At 42.6% G+C, this 17852-nt stretch overlaps 1 protein-coding gene across 7 annotated transcripts; it reads left to right on the plus strand.

The window, feature by feature from the left end:
• The first annotated feature begins 559 nt into the window (after window positions 1-559).
• Window positions 560-9555, plus strand: LOC126997097 (ciliogenesis and planar polarity effector 2-like). 7 transcript variants are annotated; one of them, XM_050858159.1, is made up of 6 exons: window positions 560-704; window positions 3684-3839; window positions 4148-4266; window positions 4829-4975; window positions 5170-5306; window positions 8980-9555. In XM_050858159.1, the coding sequence occupies exons 2-6, from the start codon at window positions 3755-3757 to the stop codon at window positions 9173-9175; spliced, it is 684 nt and encodes a 227-aa protein (XP_050714116.1). In that variant the 5' UTR covers window positions 560-704; window positions 3684-3754; the 3' UTR covers window positions 9176-9555. The 7 variants fall into 7 exon arrangements, with proteins under 7 accessions (XP_050714116.1, XP_050714118.1, XP_050714114.1 ...); XM_050858161.1 differs by lacking the exon at window positions 560-704 and adding an exon at window positions 742-822; XM_050858157.1 differs by lacking the exon at window positions 560-704 and adding an exon at window positions 761-863.
• The last annotated feature ends 8297 nt before the right edge of the window (window positions 9556-17852 follow it).

The following is a 17852-nucleotide window of genomic DNA, read 5'->3' on the forward strand; positions in this document are numbered from 1 at the left end:
GCCGTGGTGGGTGGACTGCCGCCGCCAGCAGATTGGGCAGGTCAAAGGTGGGCATGTCCAGGGCGCGGAGATGGTGTCGGAGCAGTATTAGCTGTGAGTGGAGGCGTGGGCAGTGCAGCAGGAGGTGCTCAATGGTCTCCTCGACGGTCCTGCACCAGGGGCAGTGAGGGTTGGGGACCCAGGCGCAGACGGTGGAGGTTGTTGTTGTAGTTGTTGTTTAGGGCCGCGGCGATCTAGTCGCTCAGATGAGCCCTGGTGTCGTCCTGTGAGGGCTTCACAGGCGCGTCAGCTGCCTCGTCTTCCTAAGGAAGGCGCAGGTGAGGCGGAGGACAGCTTCTTGTCGTGATGGGTGGACGCCTGCCGCCGCCAGCAACGTAGGGAGGTCAAAGGTGGGCACGTCCAGGGCGCGGAGTTGGTGTCGGAGCAGCACTCGCTGGGAGTGGTGGCGGGGGCAGTGCAGCAGCAGGTGCTCAATGGTGTCCTCAGCGGTCCTGCACCAGGGGCAGTGAGGGTCGGGGACGAGGCGCAGGCGGTGGAGGTGAGCGCCGAGACGTGTGTGGTCCAGGCGAAGGCGCGTCAAGGCCACGTCTAGGACGCGGGACGTTTTCTGTACCCACGGCTGTGGGGAGGAGTTGGTGCGGTATTGACCCATGGAGGTGATGCGGAGGGTGTTGGCGAGCGTGTCGTCCCAGGAGGCGCGGCAGGTGCGGGAAATTAGGCGTTTGGCCGTGGAGAGTGGCAGGGGGAGCGGCGTGATGTTTACGTCCGCCAGGGCCATCTTGGCGGCGGCGTCTGCTATGTTGTTGCCCTTTATGCCTGAGTGTGAGGGCACCCACTGCAGGGTGACCTCCCACCCCTCAGATGTTAGGAGGAGAAGGGCTCGCTGGGTGGTGTGGGCCAGGGCCGTCGAGGATGTTGGGTGGCGGGAGAGGAGGAGGTGAAGTGACGAGAGGGAGTCTGTATAGATGACTGCCTTGCCCCTGGCATGGGTGGTGTGGAGGTGTGCGAGGGCCTAGTGCAGGGCGTACAGCTCGGCCGTCAGGACGTCTGTCTCAGGGGGGAGTCTCCACGTCCTGCAGGTGCTGGTTCTGGGGTCATAAATGGCTGATGCCGTGGAGGGTGGCGATGGGGAGTGTGACCCATCCGTGTAGATCTTCAGGTGGTGGTGGTAGAGTGTCCTGTCGAGTTGGAGGAAGTGTGTGGCCGCCACAATGCTGGAGGATGGTTTAGGAGGGAGGCCAGGGATATGCAGGGACACCATGTGGGATATGTCCAGCCAGGGTGGGATGGGGGAGTGTGGCCTGATAGGTTGTGGTGGTGGTGGAGTGAGGTGGAGGGTGAGGTGCATCAATAGTGCCCTTACTAGAAGGGGTTGGCGGGCTCCAGGGAGCCAGACTGGAGCATCCTGGTCCACCCCTGAGGTGCTGTGCTGCTTGGAGAGAGGGTGGGTGGGTGGCAGGCTCCTGCTGTGGTGGTAATGATGGCATAGCACCTCCTTTCTGTGGGTAGCTAGAGAAAGTGGCAGTGGACGTAATTTACTGTGACTTTATGAAGGCCTTCGATAAAGTGCCACACAGGAGACTTCTAGAAAAAATAAGAAGCTACAACATCGGAGAAAAGTGTTTGCAGTGGATTGGTGCTTCAGATATTAGACGAGAAAGTGGCAGTGGACGTAATTTACTGTGACTTGATGAAGGCCTTTGATAAAGTGCCACACAGGAGACTTCTAGAAAAAATAAGAAGCTACAACATCAGAGAAAAGTGTTTGCAGTGGATTGGTGCTTTTGTGGAGTTCAGAAAACAACGTGTAGTAGTGAATGGCCAAAAATCAGAATGGCATGATGCGAAAAGTGGTGTCCTTCAGGGGTCTGTGGTGGGACCTTATTGTTCATCCTTTACATCAATGATCTCCCCGAAATATTAAAGAATGGAAGTGAAATATACCTGTATGCAGATGACACCAAAATCTACAGACAAATTAAAACCCAGGATGACATGAAGCTTCTTCAAGAGGACATAGACTGTATGAGGGAATGGTCGGAAAAATGGCTATTAGTATTTCATCCAAAAAAGTGTAAATCCATGCGTATTGGAAATTGTAATGTAAGAAATAATGGATATAGCATGAATGAAAAGATAACAGAAACAAGCTCTGAAAAGGATATAGGGGTAATAATCGACAGCAAGTTACAGTTCTCAAACCATCTCATAGAAAAGGTAAATAAAGCAAATAGGATTGTGGGTCTAATCAGAAGAACCTTTGTATCCCTGGATGAAGACATTTTTAAGTCGCTCTATGTGGTGCTAGTCAGACCACACCTGGAGTATGCGAACCAAGTATGGGCACCGTATTTGCTGAAGGACATAGAAGCTGTAGGAGTGCAGAGAAGAGCGACCAAGCTGGTACCAACACTGAAGGAATTGAGCTATGAAGAGAGGTTGAGGAAACTGAAACTACCCACACTATTGTATAGAAGGGCACGAGGTGACATGATAGAAACATTCAAGATCCTGACGGGAGTGTACGATCCGGAAGTATGCCAAGATATTCTTGTGCTATGGGAGAATGGTAGAACCAGAGGACATCCTATGAAAATAGTGAAGAAAAGCTCAAAGATGGATAAAAGGAAGAACTCTTTTTGTAACAGAATAGTAAATAACTGGAATACACTACCCCTGTATGTGATAGACTCTAAACCAGTTATTAAATTTGAGAGTAATTTAGATAAAGCATGGAGTAGCCAAGAGTTATTATATAACTTTAGAGCCAAAATTCAGTATAATAATATTATTCAAATTGACACCACCACCACCACCACCACTTATTCAGTTCAAAGTCCAGAGCTGGATACACTGGCCTGAGCTGGGCCTCTTCCAGAAGACTACTGTGAGTTACTGTGAGAAGGGAGCTATTTTGTAGTAACAAGGGTGTCTCATTTCTGTGCATCTCTCAAGGTTGTAAGGTCAGTTTTGAAAGGTGTCATTATTAAGGATTTTTTAATTTTTTTATCAATACAGTGGGGCAACTTAAAGAGCTATGGTGCACCAGACATCTCACCAAGTAACTTTGCCCATCAGAATTGAATCATATCCATATCATAGTAAAGGAACTCTTTTTTGGCATTTTCTGGCATCTACCTTCCAAGAATAACCATGTACTCTAAGAGAGAGAGAGAGAGAGAGTCAAAGTCAAACGTTTATTTTCCATCTTACAATGGTCATCAAAAAGTACATACGTAAATGTAGTTGAAAGATGATTTAAATTGAAGACAGAAGCCTTAGAGTCATCAGATAAACAATAACAAAATCATTTCATGCAAAGCCTGAGTTATAAAACAAAATAAAATGCAATAAAATCAAGCTTCATAATGAGATAATTGCTAAAATCTGTACAGGTTGAGCTTGAGAGATAAAAGAGAATAAAACTATGATATAAAAAATTAAGCTTCCTAAGAAGAGGTCAAGTGCTAAAAGAGATAAAAAACAAAGAAAAATAAAATTGTCCTAAAATAACAACAGTAAGATGAGGTGGAGTAATTTGCAAGATTGCGCTACATGTTGAACTGTTCATTTCAGAGATGCAACAGTAGGAGAGAGAGAGAGAGAGAGCAATATTGGGGTACTGCATTAATATATATTGGGGGTATTAGTTTTTGTAGCTTCAGCTTTTGTAATATCCTCAGGTGTTGATCATATTCTCAAGAGAAGTAGCATTCCAGTAGCGTTCTGAGGCAGGCTGGGAGATCAAGGCAGGATGGCATCAGATGGGCCCGTTTGGGAGAGTAAGGCCTACCAGAAAAAGCTGCTGATTCCAGGCACTAACAAAAGAAAATTTTTTGGTGAGTTGCAAATTTAAAAGTCTGCAAATTGTTTTTCATATAATAAAAAAATATATTTGACAGTTCTCGTTTTCAGATCCATTGCCTTTTTTATTGAAAACATACAGCTCAACCATTCACTTACCCAGCCTTTTACCTTTGTCTTAGTGCTGCCTTATAAGATGCTATGAATTATGCTTGCCTCTTTTCATAGCTTTAAATACAAAAAATAAAATAATTTCTTTGATAGGGAATTATTACTACAATTCATTGCCAAGCTTATGGCCTCAAAGTACTTGCTTTCAGTACAACATTAAAGTGTTTTCCAGGAATCCTAGAGAAACCTAACGTCCCACCTTCTGTGCCAAATGTCACTTACAAGATATTCCTTTGTGGGAAGACGGCTTCAGGCAAGACTTGGACTATGAACCGCCTGACAGGACAAGAGGTTAGTTAACTATCATTAGTAAACTAGTATGTAACTGAGTGATGTCAACATGTCAATATGGTGTTTGTACAAGTTATGTCTTCTGAGTTAGAATGTCCACCCCACTAATTTAAAGTTACCTCTAGTTATATTTACATCCAAAAATGCTGCTAATCTTTTATTTTAGAAGTATTGAATTTCTGAATCCAAGTAGGAAGAGGTAAAGTTGGGGGGATGCGATAAGCCGGGGGTGGCAATGGTGCTCATCTCCGCTTCATTGATTCTTGAACTTGTGGATGTTTGAAAAACAGAAATTTGCCCCCACAGCAAGAGAGTGGAATTGTCCATTTCCCAAGGGCTGCCAGTAAAACATTCATATAGCTAACAAAAGCCCAATGTCTTTCAATTTGCTGAGATACATATTTAGAGATGTCTTATTGTGTCTTTTTTTCATTTATCACAACTCATCCTCTTTTGCCATGTGAAAAAATGGCCACTTGATAGTAGAACTGCAATAGAAACTATAATGTTTTCACTTATTTGGTAGAAGGATTTGCAAAATTAACATCACATCTGCATATAGGTACCAAGTCAGCATGTGGAGACAGTTGGTGTGCAGTGCAGTAGTGTCTTTTGGCCAATGAAAATTGGCAGCAGACTCATTCTCTTTCGCCTGGAGCTTTGGGATGCAGGAGAAGCCAGCACCCGCCAGTACAGCCATGTGCTACCTGTATGTTTGTATTTGTATGTCTTTTCAAAGAGTTGTACCATAAAGGAGTTCAGTTTCTCTCAATGTCACCTGTTTTTGTTGCTACCCATGTCCTTTTTATAAACTTTTGATTTGAGTGTTTAGGGATTTGGGTAATCTTGTGATAGTGTGTGACTGAGGCTGTGGTGTAAAAATAATGCATTGATATGGTGCAGGCGTGTCGTGAAGCTGTGGATGCTATGCTGGTGTGTTGTTCTGCCAGTGATCGCGAAGGGTGGATAGACTTGCCGAGGGCTGTAGCAGAGGCCACACAGCCAGCAGACAGGGCAGCAGTGGCAGTGGTTCTCACAAGGTACTGAAGATTTTCACTTGTTTCTTTCACACTACTTGATAAGAATGTCATTTAAATGTTGTGATGGATGGACCTATATGTAACACAAGCTTTAAGGAGTAGGTGTTTCTCATTTCTATTCAACTTACTTAGTCTGCTCTTTAAGTCTGAAGATATGAATGGCGCACTATGATGTGAAACTAATGTACCGTGAAAATTAACCCATGATGCTGTTTGTGTTATATTCAACAAAAATAATATTTTAAAATAGAAAGAGTTACTCCAATGGCATCAGTCTTTGTGTAAGCATAAGTTTTCTCACCCTCATCCAATGGCATGTCTCAGACTGCGAGCCATAAATAAAAGCTGTGTTTCCTGTCAATAACAGCTCCTGCTCAGGCTGCTGGGGGATTTAAACCTGCATGCTCCATGGGTAATAGGTACACAGCATAGTGTACAGTGGAACCTCGGTTCACAAACTTAATTCATTCCTGAAGGCCGTTCGTCACCTGAAATGTTTGTAAACTGAAGCTATTTTCCCCATAGGAATCGATGTAAAATTAATTAATCCGTTACTGGATTTCGGATGATTTTTTTTTTTTTAACGTTTTCACTTATGCCGCTGGTAGGCTTTCTTGATAGGGCCTGATGGAGCTCATTCTTGATTTCCCTTGAACAGTTCATCTAGAATCTGGGTTGTTAGGTGGTCTTCAGGACAGCATGTGTGTAGTCTTAGACTTTTAGGCCACTCTGTGATGACTGAAAAATCCCAGGTGGTAGTAGCAGATCCGAATCCAGATTATCCAGAGAACGCGGCGTAACGTTGGACTGGTGTGGCTTCGAGTCTTGTCCCCTTGATTTAGTCTGTCAGCTTTGTTTACATACAAACAGGGGTGGATGAATTTTGGCACAGCACTGTGTCTATTGTCGACTGCTTGTCATACAAGGGGTGCAGGTTGTCTCATTTATCACATTTATCGACATCCAAGGGGTGCAGGTTGTCTCATTTACCGACATACAAAGGGTGCAGGTTGTCTCATTTATCACATTTATCGACATCCAAGGGGTGCAGGTTATCTCATTTACCGACATACAAAGGGTGCAGGTTGTCTCATTTATCACATTTATCGACATCCAAGGGGTGCAGGTTGTCTCATTTACCGACATACAAAGGTGCAGGTTGTCTCATTTATCACATTTATCGACATCCAAGGGGTGCAGGTTATCTCATTTACCGACATACAAAGGGTGCAGGTTGTCTCATTTATCACATTTATCGACATCCAAGGGGTGCAGGTTGTCTCATTTATCACATTTATCGACATCCAAGGGGTGCAGGTTGTCTCATTTATCACATTTATCGACATCCAAGGGGTGCAGGTTGTCTCATTTATCACATTTATCGACATCCAAGGGGTGCAGGTTATCTCATTTACCGACATACAAAGGGTGCAGGTTGTCTCATTTATCACATTTATCGACATCCAAGGGATGCAGGTTATCTCTTTTACTGACATACAAGGGGTGCAGGTTTTATTTATCACATTTACCGACATTGTCTCACCCAAGTTTTATTTTATATAAAAGTAAATGACATATGTTTTGAATTTGAAAAATGCTTGAAATATGAGTTTGTTCCTGCACGCCTTATATGCAGGTAAATGTGATGAGATAACCTACACCCTTTGTATGTCAGTAAATGTGATAAATGAGACAACCTGCAAACATTCTATGACAAACAGTCGAAAATAGACACGGTACCATGCCGAAATTCATCCACCCCTGTGTGTATGTAAACAAAGCTGACGGACACCACTCCGATATGCTAACCACTCAGCCACCGCCTTCCCATTCTTTCTTTATTGCCAAACATTGGCTAAAAAAGGGCTAAATATTGTGGGTTTCCGGCTGCCTTTTCTGGCTGTCGGCTAAAAAGCAATATTTTCTTGCTAGATTCAGCTAAATTCGTCAAAAATCTATCCGAAAAATAGCTAATCTGGCAACACTCCTCCCGCATCGCACCAATACTTCTGGCTTGTCGCCACATGATGTTGCCGGCTTCGTGTTCGTAGCTCGAGACACCATTTGTCACCTGAGACATTTTTTGTTCGGAAAATTTGTTCGTGAACTGATTTGTTCGTGATGAGAGGCATCCAAGAGTGCAGCTAAGAGAATGTGGAAACGAAAGGTTCTTAGGTGTAGCTCACCAGTTTACTGTAAATCCATCCATCAAATTCTAATTTCCACCAGAAGAAAATGTTGAGATATAACAATTATATGTTCATGCGTCTGTTCCTTCTTTTGCTGTCTTTAATATGTGTTAGAATGGAAGTTACTTTTGCCATTCAATGTTTCCAGTGGCAGGGAGGAAGGGTGTACCACCAAATGAAATAATTGCATATATATAAACTGCTGCAAATAGTCCATGTCTATATATAGTTTTCCCACACCTGATGCATTCCAGACTGATTATATATAGACTCTGCTGCAAAATGAAAGATATATATATATATATATATATATATATATATATATATATATATATATATATATATATATATATCTATATATATATATATATATATATATATATATATATATATATATATATATATATATATATATATATATATATATATATATATACATACATATATATACACACACACACCATATTTCCCGCCATATAAGACGCACTGGAGTATAAGATGCATCTATAATGTGGCAAGACATTTACCATCCTGAATTTTGCGCATTATCACCCTGAGTTTCGCGCTGCTTTGACACGTACGGGTCACATCTACTTACCATCGGCGTCACGCACACTCCCTTTAAAGGTAGTATCACACTGGGCATTTTACTCCAAATATTGTGGCTATGGCAAGAGAGAGAGAGAGAGAGAGAACGGGTCGTTTTGAAGCCGCAGTTGAAGGCGGCTGCCTTACGATTGGCTGACAGTTCTGAAAACGCGCTTATGATTCGCTAGGAGTCCGATGACGTCATCACCGACGCTCACCCTATCAGCGGCTTCACTGCCTTGAGGCGGTGTCACAGTGGCCGATTTCGTCCAACCGTTGGCCAATCGTAAGGCTTCATCTGTGGCTTTAAAACGACCTGTTCTCTCTTCCTGTTTTCTTCCTTTTTCCAAGGTACGTTTTTGAGATAACAAGGGAGTAAAGGAGGGAAAAAATTGAGCTCCAGGGCGGGCAGCATGAGACGGGGCCGACCATCAGTTCCAGATGGATAGTCTACTGGCGCCATAGCCCACATGAAAAAAAATAAAAATAAATAAACTCCACAGGTCGGAACAGATAAGCGCTTTTTCAGTGTTTTCAATACCTCGAGTTTCGCGATCCTCGAGTTTAGTGCTATACCTTTGGAACAAAGCGAGCGCGAAACTCGAGAGGGTACTGTATATGAATGAATCTATAAGGAGTTGTTTTGTATTTTTTATTATGTCGTCAAACTACAACCATGATATAATATTTATTAGGATAGAAGTAGTTTATGTGGGTGAAAATTTGACTGGGAAATAAAATATTTCAGCACATGTAAAAAATGCCTGCAGGTGACCAAAAGGGGGGATGAAAATAACCATGGAAGATAAAACTTATTGAATCTTATGGTGTGCCATGAAATTATTGTAATATTTCTTTAATTTTGTTACATTTTTTTGGCTTTGATTTCTCTGCAGGTGGGACCAGTTTTCAAAGCGTGAGATGACAGAGGCAGAGGTGGAGGCATTTGAGTCGTCCAGAGGAGTGCCAGTCCTGAGACTCGGCGGCACTCCTACTGATCCAGCCCAGGAGATGACACACATTGCCCCAACGCTCAACTTTTTGTGTCGTCGGCTGTGGCAGCGAGACCAGGAACTCCTTTCCATCAAGTAATGAGGCAGAGAGAGAGAGAGAATATATATATATATATATATATATATATATATATATATATATATATATATATATATATATATATATATATATATATATATATATATATACACAGTCGTCCTTCAAATAGTACGGTTTCCAATAGTACGGTTTCAGTTTTATGCGGATTGGCATGTAAGAATTTTTTTAGGATTTTTAAATTTCCTGCTCGTCGCACCAAGTAGCCATGGCATGAGTGGCAACACTGTTCTATCAAAACACCTGCTGAATTATTTTACATTTTTTTTAATTTTCGCCGCTTATAATGGACTTTCGGCATTAACAGACTAAGTTCCCCCCAATTAGTCCATTATATCGAGTGTTTACTGTATGTATATATATATATATATATATATATATATATATATATATATATATATATATATATATATATATATATATATATATATATATATATATATATATATATATATATATATATATATATATATATATATATATATATATATATATATATATATATATATATATATATATATACTGGTATATAATGTATTGCTCATGGGTCAGGAAGGTAGGAGTGGAATGAAGGAGAGGAGGGAATAAGGCATCTAAAAGAGAAAAGGCAAACTAGCCAAAGTTATATTTTGAGAAAAATGCATGACTCATAGCCAGTCAAAGAGGTGAACTCACCATCAGCTATGGAAAAAAATTAAAGCGCTTCTGGTGGTACCAAAAATCCCGTTTTATTATGGTGGTGAGTTCACCTTTTCTTTTTTGAGCGCCTCATCCGTCGAGAGATAGCTGAGGGGCTAACCCTTTCATGGTGCATCTGATGAGTAGGGTTGGAAAGTGCACAACCTCTAATGATAGAAAAAATCAACAAGTTACAGTGTTATTCTCTCCAACGAAGGAACTCAGGGCTAGCAATGAGGTATTTGTATGCATAGGTATGTTCCAACACTGCCATTCAAGGAAGTTAGAGAAGGTGTCTTTAGATTTCTTGGTACCAGTGGTGATAGAATGATTTCATTTTGAAGTACATATATGGAGTATTAGCAATATTTTTATATAAGATTATAAATAAGTTTGTATGAGATTTTATATAAATAGAATTCATAAATTTTGGTTTTGCTTCCTACATACCTATGTATTTATTATGGCTTGTTTGGAATACGAGAAAAAAGATGATTGCTCCTTCCTATTGGGTTTCTATTATCACAATGCAAGAAAGTGGAATTACAGACACCCAGAACAATCCAGTCATCAGATCAGTGATGCCCATCCTTTTGTAGGTTCTGGGCACATCAAACATTGTAAATACAGTGGAGGGCTATTTTTCTTCTTACAGTAAGGGAGGCAACTCAAGAACAAATATCAAAACAACAAAAAAGCCCACTGGGTGCTACTCCAGCAAAAGAAAAGGAATGAGAGGCAAGAAGACAATTTCAGGAGAGGTGTCTTGATATGCTCTTGAAAGAGTTTGTCATAGGCAGGAGGTATTACAGACAGAGGAAGGCTGTTTCAGAGTATTCCAGCAGAAGGGGTGAAAGAATGAAGGTGCTGGTTTATTCTTGTATAAGGGATTTGGATAGAATTGGGATGAGCAAGAGAAGAAAGTCGTGTAGAGTGGGGCCACAGGAGTGGGGCAGGCATGCAGTTAGCAAGTTCAGAAGAGCAGTTAGTATGAAAATTTTGATAGAAGATAAAAAAAGATTCAATGTTGCAGTGAAATTTAAAAAGTAGAAGACTGTCAGTAAGAGGAAGGGGTTGATGAGATGAAGATCCATTGACTCCACTCTTTTCAAAAGGGCTTTGCGTGTGGAGTCTCTCCACACATGAGATGCGTACTCCATAAAAGGGCAGACAAGACTGTTGTATATGGACAACATCTGAGGGGAAAAAGAACTGGTAGAGACGATACAGAACGCCCAACCTTGAGGAAGCTGATTTAACAAAAGAAGATAAGAAGTTTCCAGTTGAGATTTTGAGTTAAGGATAGACCAAAAATGTTTATTGTAAAAGAAGGGGACAGCTGAGTGTTATTGAAGAAGAGGGGATGGTTGTTTGGAAGATTGTGTCGAGTTGACAAGTGGAGAAATTTCATTTCCGAGGCTATGACCTTGAAGGAAAAGCACTTATAAGACGTCTTGCCCACTTGGATATGTCAGAGAAAGTTTATTTAATTAAACCTCCTTAGATATGAGTCCATCATATGACCATGGCCATGCATGACACACACACACACACACACACATCTTTAATACTTCGCCATATCGCGGTTCACTTATCGCGGTCTCGGTATTTCGCGGATTTTTAAATTGTATCGTATCGCGGATTTTTCGCTATATCACAGGATTTTGCGGTTTATATGTATAAGAATAAAATAGGTATAAGAATAAAATATGATATTGTTAATGTAAAGCTTGGAGTTCAGTCTATGTTATGACGGTAGTTTATTTTTAAACCTTAGCTCAGTTTCTCGCAGTGGTTTATATATCAACTTTTTTCTCCCCTAATATGACGGAACGGTGTGTCTAGACCAATGATTCTTAACCTGGGTTCGACCGAACCCTAGGAGTTCGGCGAGCCAGTCTCAGGGGTTCGGCGAAGACCCTCTCGAAAAACAATGCACTTTTGCAATTGAATTCTAAGCAAATTTTCTTTCAGATTTTTATGAATTGAAATGGAATCCATTCTTTGTATCATCCAAAATTAATATACTTTTGAACTTTGAAGCATTTTTTATTCCACTTATATGTTTTTTTTCTTCATACTTGAAAGGTTCGGCTACTGTGCAGAGGTTTTCGTTAGGGTTCGGCGCCTCCGAAAAGGTTAAGAATCACTGGTCTAGACTTTTGAGCATTATAGGTGGCTGTCAGAGTTATATACCCATACATGTATATTGCTCTGTGGTTGGTACTACAGTTGTGCACTTCTCATCTCTCCCTCACACCATACTTGCAACCTCCCCCTCCCCTTCCCTCTCTCTCTCTCTCTCTCTCTCTCTCTCTCTCTCTCTCTCTCTCTCTGGGGACTCACAACATGGCTTCCGAAACAAAAGATCCTGCCTATCAAACCTATTAACCTTTTATAACGACCTCTTCACTGTTTATGACGTAACCAAATCACTGGACGTAGTCTATCTTGATTTCAGAGCGTTTGATAAAGTCCCGCATCATAAATTACTTTACAAATTAAAACAAATAGGTATTGACGGTCAGGTTATGATGATCGATTGAATTGAGCAACAGACAACAAAGGTAGGATTGACGATTTTAACTCAGAGTGGGAGGCGTCACTAGTGGGCGTCCTCAGGGGCTCGGTTCTGGCCCAGTGCTCTTCATTATTTACATCAACGACGTGGATGTTGGACTCAATAAACGCATTAGTAAATTTGCAGACGACACAAAGATTGGTAACTCGTTCTCACTTGACGAAGACAGGCAAGCCTCCAAGAGGATTGCAAAAAAATTCAGCGGTCGGAGATAGATGGAGATGATGCTTAACACGTAGAAGTGCCAGGTCCTTCAAGTTGAAACGAGGAATAAAAAGTTTGATTACGAAATGCGCGGCGTTAAACTCAAAAGCGTTCAATGCGTCAAGGACTTGGGGTCAAAATCGTCGCGTCAAACCTCAAATTCTACAACAGTTTAGTCAGACCCCACTTGGAATATGCGGTACAGTTTTGTCTCCTCACCATGCAAAGGATATTGCTAAATTAGAAGGTGTTCAGCGTCGGGCAACGAAAATTATCCTTCCTTGCGCAACAAATCCTACGAAGAAAGGCTTTCTACCCTTAACATGTTCTCTCTTGAGAAACGTCGCCTCCGAGGAAAACTGATCGAATGTTTTAAAATACTTAATGGTTTCACGAATGTAGACAGATCAACATTGTTTATGATCGATGACACTTTGCGCACGAGGAACAATGGCGTAAAAAGATGTAGACAAGTAAAAATTCACTGCACCCCAAATTTTCTTCACCAACGTTGTAGTGCGAGAATGGAATAAGCTCCCATCATCAGTGGTCCAGTGTAACACGATTGACTCCTTCAAACCGTCACTTCCTTCAACTTAATATCAACTAGAGTAGAAATGCAACGTTTTGGAGTCTTCTGATTAACAAAACTTTTAGGTTTAAGGACAGACCACCAAGTCTGGACCATGGGGTCTGTGTGGTCTGATTTTCTATGTAAATCTATGTAAATCTCTCTCTCTCTCTCTCTCTCTCTGTGACCCAGCTCACGTCACACGAACGAGCAATCCCTGGCTGCACTCTCTCTCTCTCTCTCTCTCTCTCTCTCTCTCTCTCTCTCTCTCTCTCTCTCATGCGACAAAAAAAATATAAATGGGTGACGTTAACAAACAGCTTCCCCTCCCGTTTTTCTTTCATTCCATTTGCAGAAGACTTTTATGCTGCTATTAGTGTCTCGGCGGGCGCGCGAAGCTGTTTTACTCGCGTCCAGCGGCGGCAATGAGTAACCCGCGCCGTGATGTGATTAAACGCGGGATTATTATTATTGGCGGTGGTATTTTCCCTTAATTAATTTCCGGGCCTCCGTGAAAAGTGTGCTGGGATGTTACGTCTGTTGGTGGTGGTGATGCTGGTGTTGTGGTGATGATCCTTTGGTGGTGGTGGTGGTGCTGACGAGAAGTGAAACATTAATTAATCTTATTTCCTCTTACTTACGCACTTAGCTTCATATTTGTGTGGTTAGGGGGCTTCGTGGTGCAGTGGTTAGCACACTCGGCTCACAATCGAAAGAGCCCGGGTTCGATTCCCGGGCGGAGTGGAAAAAATTGGGCGGCTTCTCCGATACCCTACGCCCCTGTTCACCCAGCAGTGAATGGGTACCAGGTATTCCGGGGGTTGTGTCCCGTCTCCTGGGATCTGTTCCTTTCTCCTATAATTCCTTCCCCGTCTGTCTCTCTCCATCATGTGACCACAGATGTTGCGCCGACTAAACGAAACTTTCCAACTTTCATATTTGTGTGGAGTAGATTGGGAGACACCTACCGAAACGGGCGCAAGCCACTCCCGGTGAGGTATATACGGGAAGTGAGGAGGGTGCTGCAAGCTCTCCAAAGACCTTTTTTTTTTTTTTCTACGTGTCGGCCTTTAGCACCAGTAGGCTTTCTTGAGGGGCCTGGATGGTGGTCGTCCCCAGCTCGTCATGGTGCAGGCAAGTGTTTTATAGTGGCGCCATCTTTTTTGGGCTCATGCTGACCCCCGGAACTCCTCCTTGATTCACTTGGACGGTTTCCTCTAGAGTCCGGGTTGATGGGTGCTTTACAGGACAGCATGTGGGTAGTCTTAGGCCACTCGGCGGTGACTGAAAAATCCCAAGTGGTAGCGTGGGGATTCCAACCCGCGTCGTCCATCACGCGGTGAATGTGGAGCCCGCACGCTACCACTCAGCCACCGCTTTCCGTTTCCCTATTGTCTCATCTACACCAGAGAATAGTTCAGCATGCTCTCTAAAGACAAATCCTCTTATTTTTCACACCACACTACATACACGCAACACACACACCACTTTCCCGAAATTTTTCAAAATTCAAAATGGCTTTTAATAATGCAGCCTCGAAGTCCCCGTCTGGGGACTCCAGAGCAGACTCCACTTTCGGCCTCCGAACCAAGAGGTGTCTTGATACCTCTTCCAACTTTCTTTTTTATTAACTTCTGCAACATTCGCGGTCTTCACTTTAATTTTCATTCAGTGGAACACCATCTCTCCTCCTCTAAACCTCATCTTCTCTTCCTCGCCGAAACACAGGTTTCTGAGGCTACTGACAGTAATCTCTACTCTGTTCCCTCCTACTATCTCTATCCTAAATTTCACTCCAAAGCTGGATGTTGCGCCTACATGCGCAACGACATCACTTGCTCTCGTGCCCACGACCTTGACTCTTCAGAGTTTTCCACCATCTGGCTAAGACTTCATTGTCATTCTATTACTAAATACATCTGTGCTGTGTATCTCTCACCTAACTCTACTAACTATGTAAAATTCTTTGACTACTTGAACTCTAAAGTGGAGCACATCTTGACTCACTCTCCCTTCGCTGAAATCTCCATCTTAGGAGATTTCAATGTTCACCACCAGCTTTGGCTTTCATCCTCTTTCACTGACCAGCCTGGTGAACAAGCCTACAACTTTGCTCTCCTTCACGATCTAGAGCAGTTGGTTCAGCATCCTACACGTATTCCCGACCGTCTTGGAGACAGGCCCAACATACTAGATCTCTTCCTTACCTCTAACCCTTCTGCTTACTCTGTCAAACTGTTCTCTCCGTTGGGCTCCTCCGATCACAACCTTATTTCTGTATCCTGTCCTATCGCTCCTGTACACCCTCTGGACCCACCGAAGAGGCGATGCTTTTGGCATTTTGCTTCAGCTCGGTGGGACGACCTGGGGATGTGCTTTTCCGATTTACTGTGGAATGATTACTGCTTCCAGGAGAGAGACCCCTCTGTGTGTGCCCAGCGCATCACAGAAGTGATTGTTTCTGGAATGGAGGCACACATTCCACGAACTTTCTCTACTCCTCATGCTAAAAAGGCCGTGGTTTAATCACGCTTGTTCTCGTGCTATCAAAGATAGAGAGGCACCTCACGAAAGGTTCCAGATTTTAGTTTTTTTAGCTTTTAGCTTTTTAGCTTTTTGACTTTTTTACTTTAAATCTTTTACCTATTTTACCCTGCTGGCGCTGGGAGGACGCGGGAGGACGGAGCCCCGAGTGATTTTAACTGTTTTTAACTTTTTGACTTTGTGACAACGTGTTAGCTTTTTAATGTTTTGCCTATTTTACCTATAATCTGTGACATACGGGGGAGGGTATTACTGGCGCTGTTCCCGGAAAAAGGTTGGGAGGAGGGGAGGAGGAGAAAGTGTTGTATTGGTGGATTGTGGAAAAAAAAAATGGAAAACCGTGCCGATAACGAGATTGGGCTGTTTACGCCGCCATCACGTAAACAAGATCTGGTGGCCGATTTCTCGGGATTCGAAGAAAAGAACAGTGAGTTACAAAATAGATTATTGCAGAGAAGCGTGAAAGGGTTAGAGAGTGATTTTGAAGTGGTGATGAAGATGGTGAGTTGAGAAGGGAGAGAGAGGAGGACAAGAGAAAGATAACTGATTTAGAAAATAAAGTGGGGGAGCTTGAGAATCAGCTGGTGAAATGCTCGGAGGGGTTAAGGTTAAGGGGAAAGCGTGGATTCGGTGGAAAAGTTGAATAAGGAGTGGAATAAGTGGGAGGAGAAGCGAAAGGATGAAAAAGTGGAAGTGGAGCAAAGAGTTAAACATTTGGAACAGAAAGTTGACAATGGTGGAGAGATGGTGCAAAATTGTGGAGGAGCAGTTGGAGGAGAGGATGGCTGAGAAGGTGGTGAAGGTAATCAAAGAAAATGAGGTACTTGTAAGAGGCACGGTTGAGAAAAAGAAGAGCGTCATTGTGTTCGGTGCCAAGGAGGAGAAGACCCCAAGCAAACCTGCGAGGGAAAACAACTTGAAAGCTGTAGTGAAGAAGATAGTGCAAAGGGTACGAGAAGAGGGAAGAGACTTCGTGAAAGAAATAGATGACTGTCATAGGATTGGAAAATACAATGGAGAAAGAGATAGACCAATTAGGATACGATTTAAGGCACAGAGCGAAGCAGAAGAGGCCCTGGCAGGAGCTTGGAAGCTACCGGGAGAAGAAGACACCAAAATGATATGGCTGAGAGAAGATCTGAATGAACAAGAGAGAAAGTTGAATGAACTTAGAGGTAAGGTTCGTGATTTAAGTGAGAAGAGATCGGAAGAAGAAAAGAAGAAGCTTTTTGGAGAGTAATGGATATGAAAGTGAGGAAGTGGTTCATGGTGACGAGAGGAAAAAGTGAAAAAGTCTAACAGAAAAGGAGGAAGGATGGTAAGTGTCATATACGAATATCAATGGAATAATGTCATCGTGGATAGAGTTTAACGACTATTTGAGAGACAAAGAACGTGATATTGTGGGGCTGACGGAAACTAACTTGTGTGACCCAATTGAGGTGGTGGGGATTAGAGAATGTGCATATAATATATGGAGGAGAGACAGAAAGAGAAAACAGGGAGGAGGTGTGATGTTGATGGTAAGGAAAGGCATTAGGATGGAGGAGGTGATTGAGGGTGAAGGCTTGGCAGAGGTACTGAAAGTGAAAATTGTGGGTGCTGAAGGAAGAAGGAGGCAGTATGTTGTAGGGTATGTGCCCCCAAGAAGCAATGCATGGAAGGTCCGAGAATATGAAGAAATGATACAAGACACAGTGAGTTGCCTGGATGGAATGTTGAGAGAGTGTAAGAAAATAATTATGATGGGTGATTTTAATTGCAAGGAGGTAGAATGGGATGATTGGCAGACGCAGATAACAGAAGAGTCGTGGGGAGGAAGACTCCTGCAACTGGCAATGGAACATATACTGACTCAGTGGATTAAGGAACATACTAGATTCGGGAAAGAAGGCGAGGCATCAAGTAGACCTGGTATTTACAAAGGAGCTAGAAGTAATAGAAAATCTTAAAGTAGATTGTCCAACAGCAAAGAGCGACCATGCGGTTGTGCACTTGAAGTAAAAGAAAAGAGAACGATTGACAGAAAAGAGGATCACAAAATTGGGAGAAGTAACTACTGAGTTTTAAAACTATACAAG

This window comes from Eriocheir sinensis, chromosome 11 (assembly GCF_024679095.1).
Source record: "Eriocheir sinensis breed Jianghai 21 chromosome 11, ASM2467909v1, whole genome shotgun sequence".
NCBI classification, from domain to species: domain Eukaryota; kingdom Metazoa; phylum Arthropoda; class Malacostraca; order Decapoda; family Varunidae; genus Eriocheir; species Eriocheir sinensis.

What these genes read in the sequence shown, in the direction of transcription:
- LOC126997097 (XM_050858159.1), top strand. Translation starts at nt 3,755, where the DNA reads ATGGCATCAGATGGGCCCGTTTGGGAGAGTAAGGCCTACCAGAAAAAG. An exon ending in ACCGCCTGACAGGACAAGAG is followed by an intron (nt 4,267 to 4,828) that starts GTTAGTTAACTA and finishes ATCTGCATATAG; the next exon opens with GTACCAAGTCAGCATGTGGA. An exon ending in GTGGCAGTGGTTCTCACAAG is followed by an intron (nt 5,307 to 8,979) that starts GTACTGAAGATT and finishes ATTTCTCTGCAG; the next exon opens with GTGGGACCAGTTTTCAAAGC.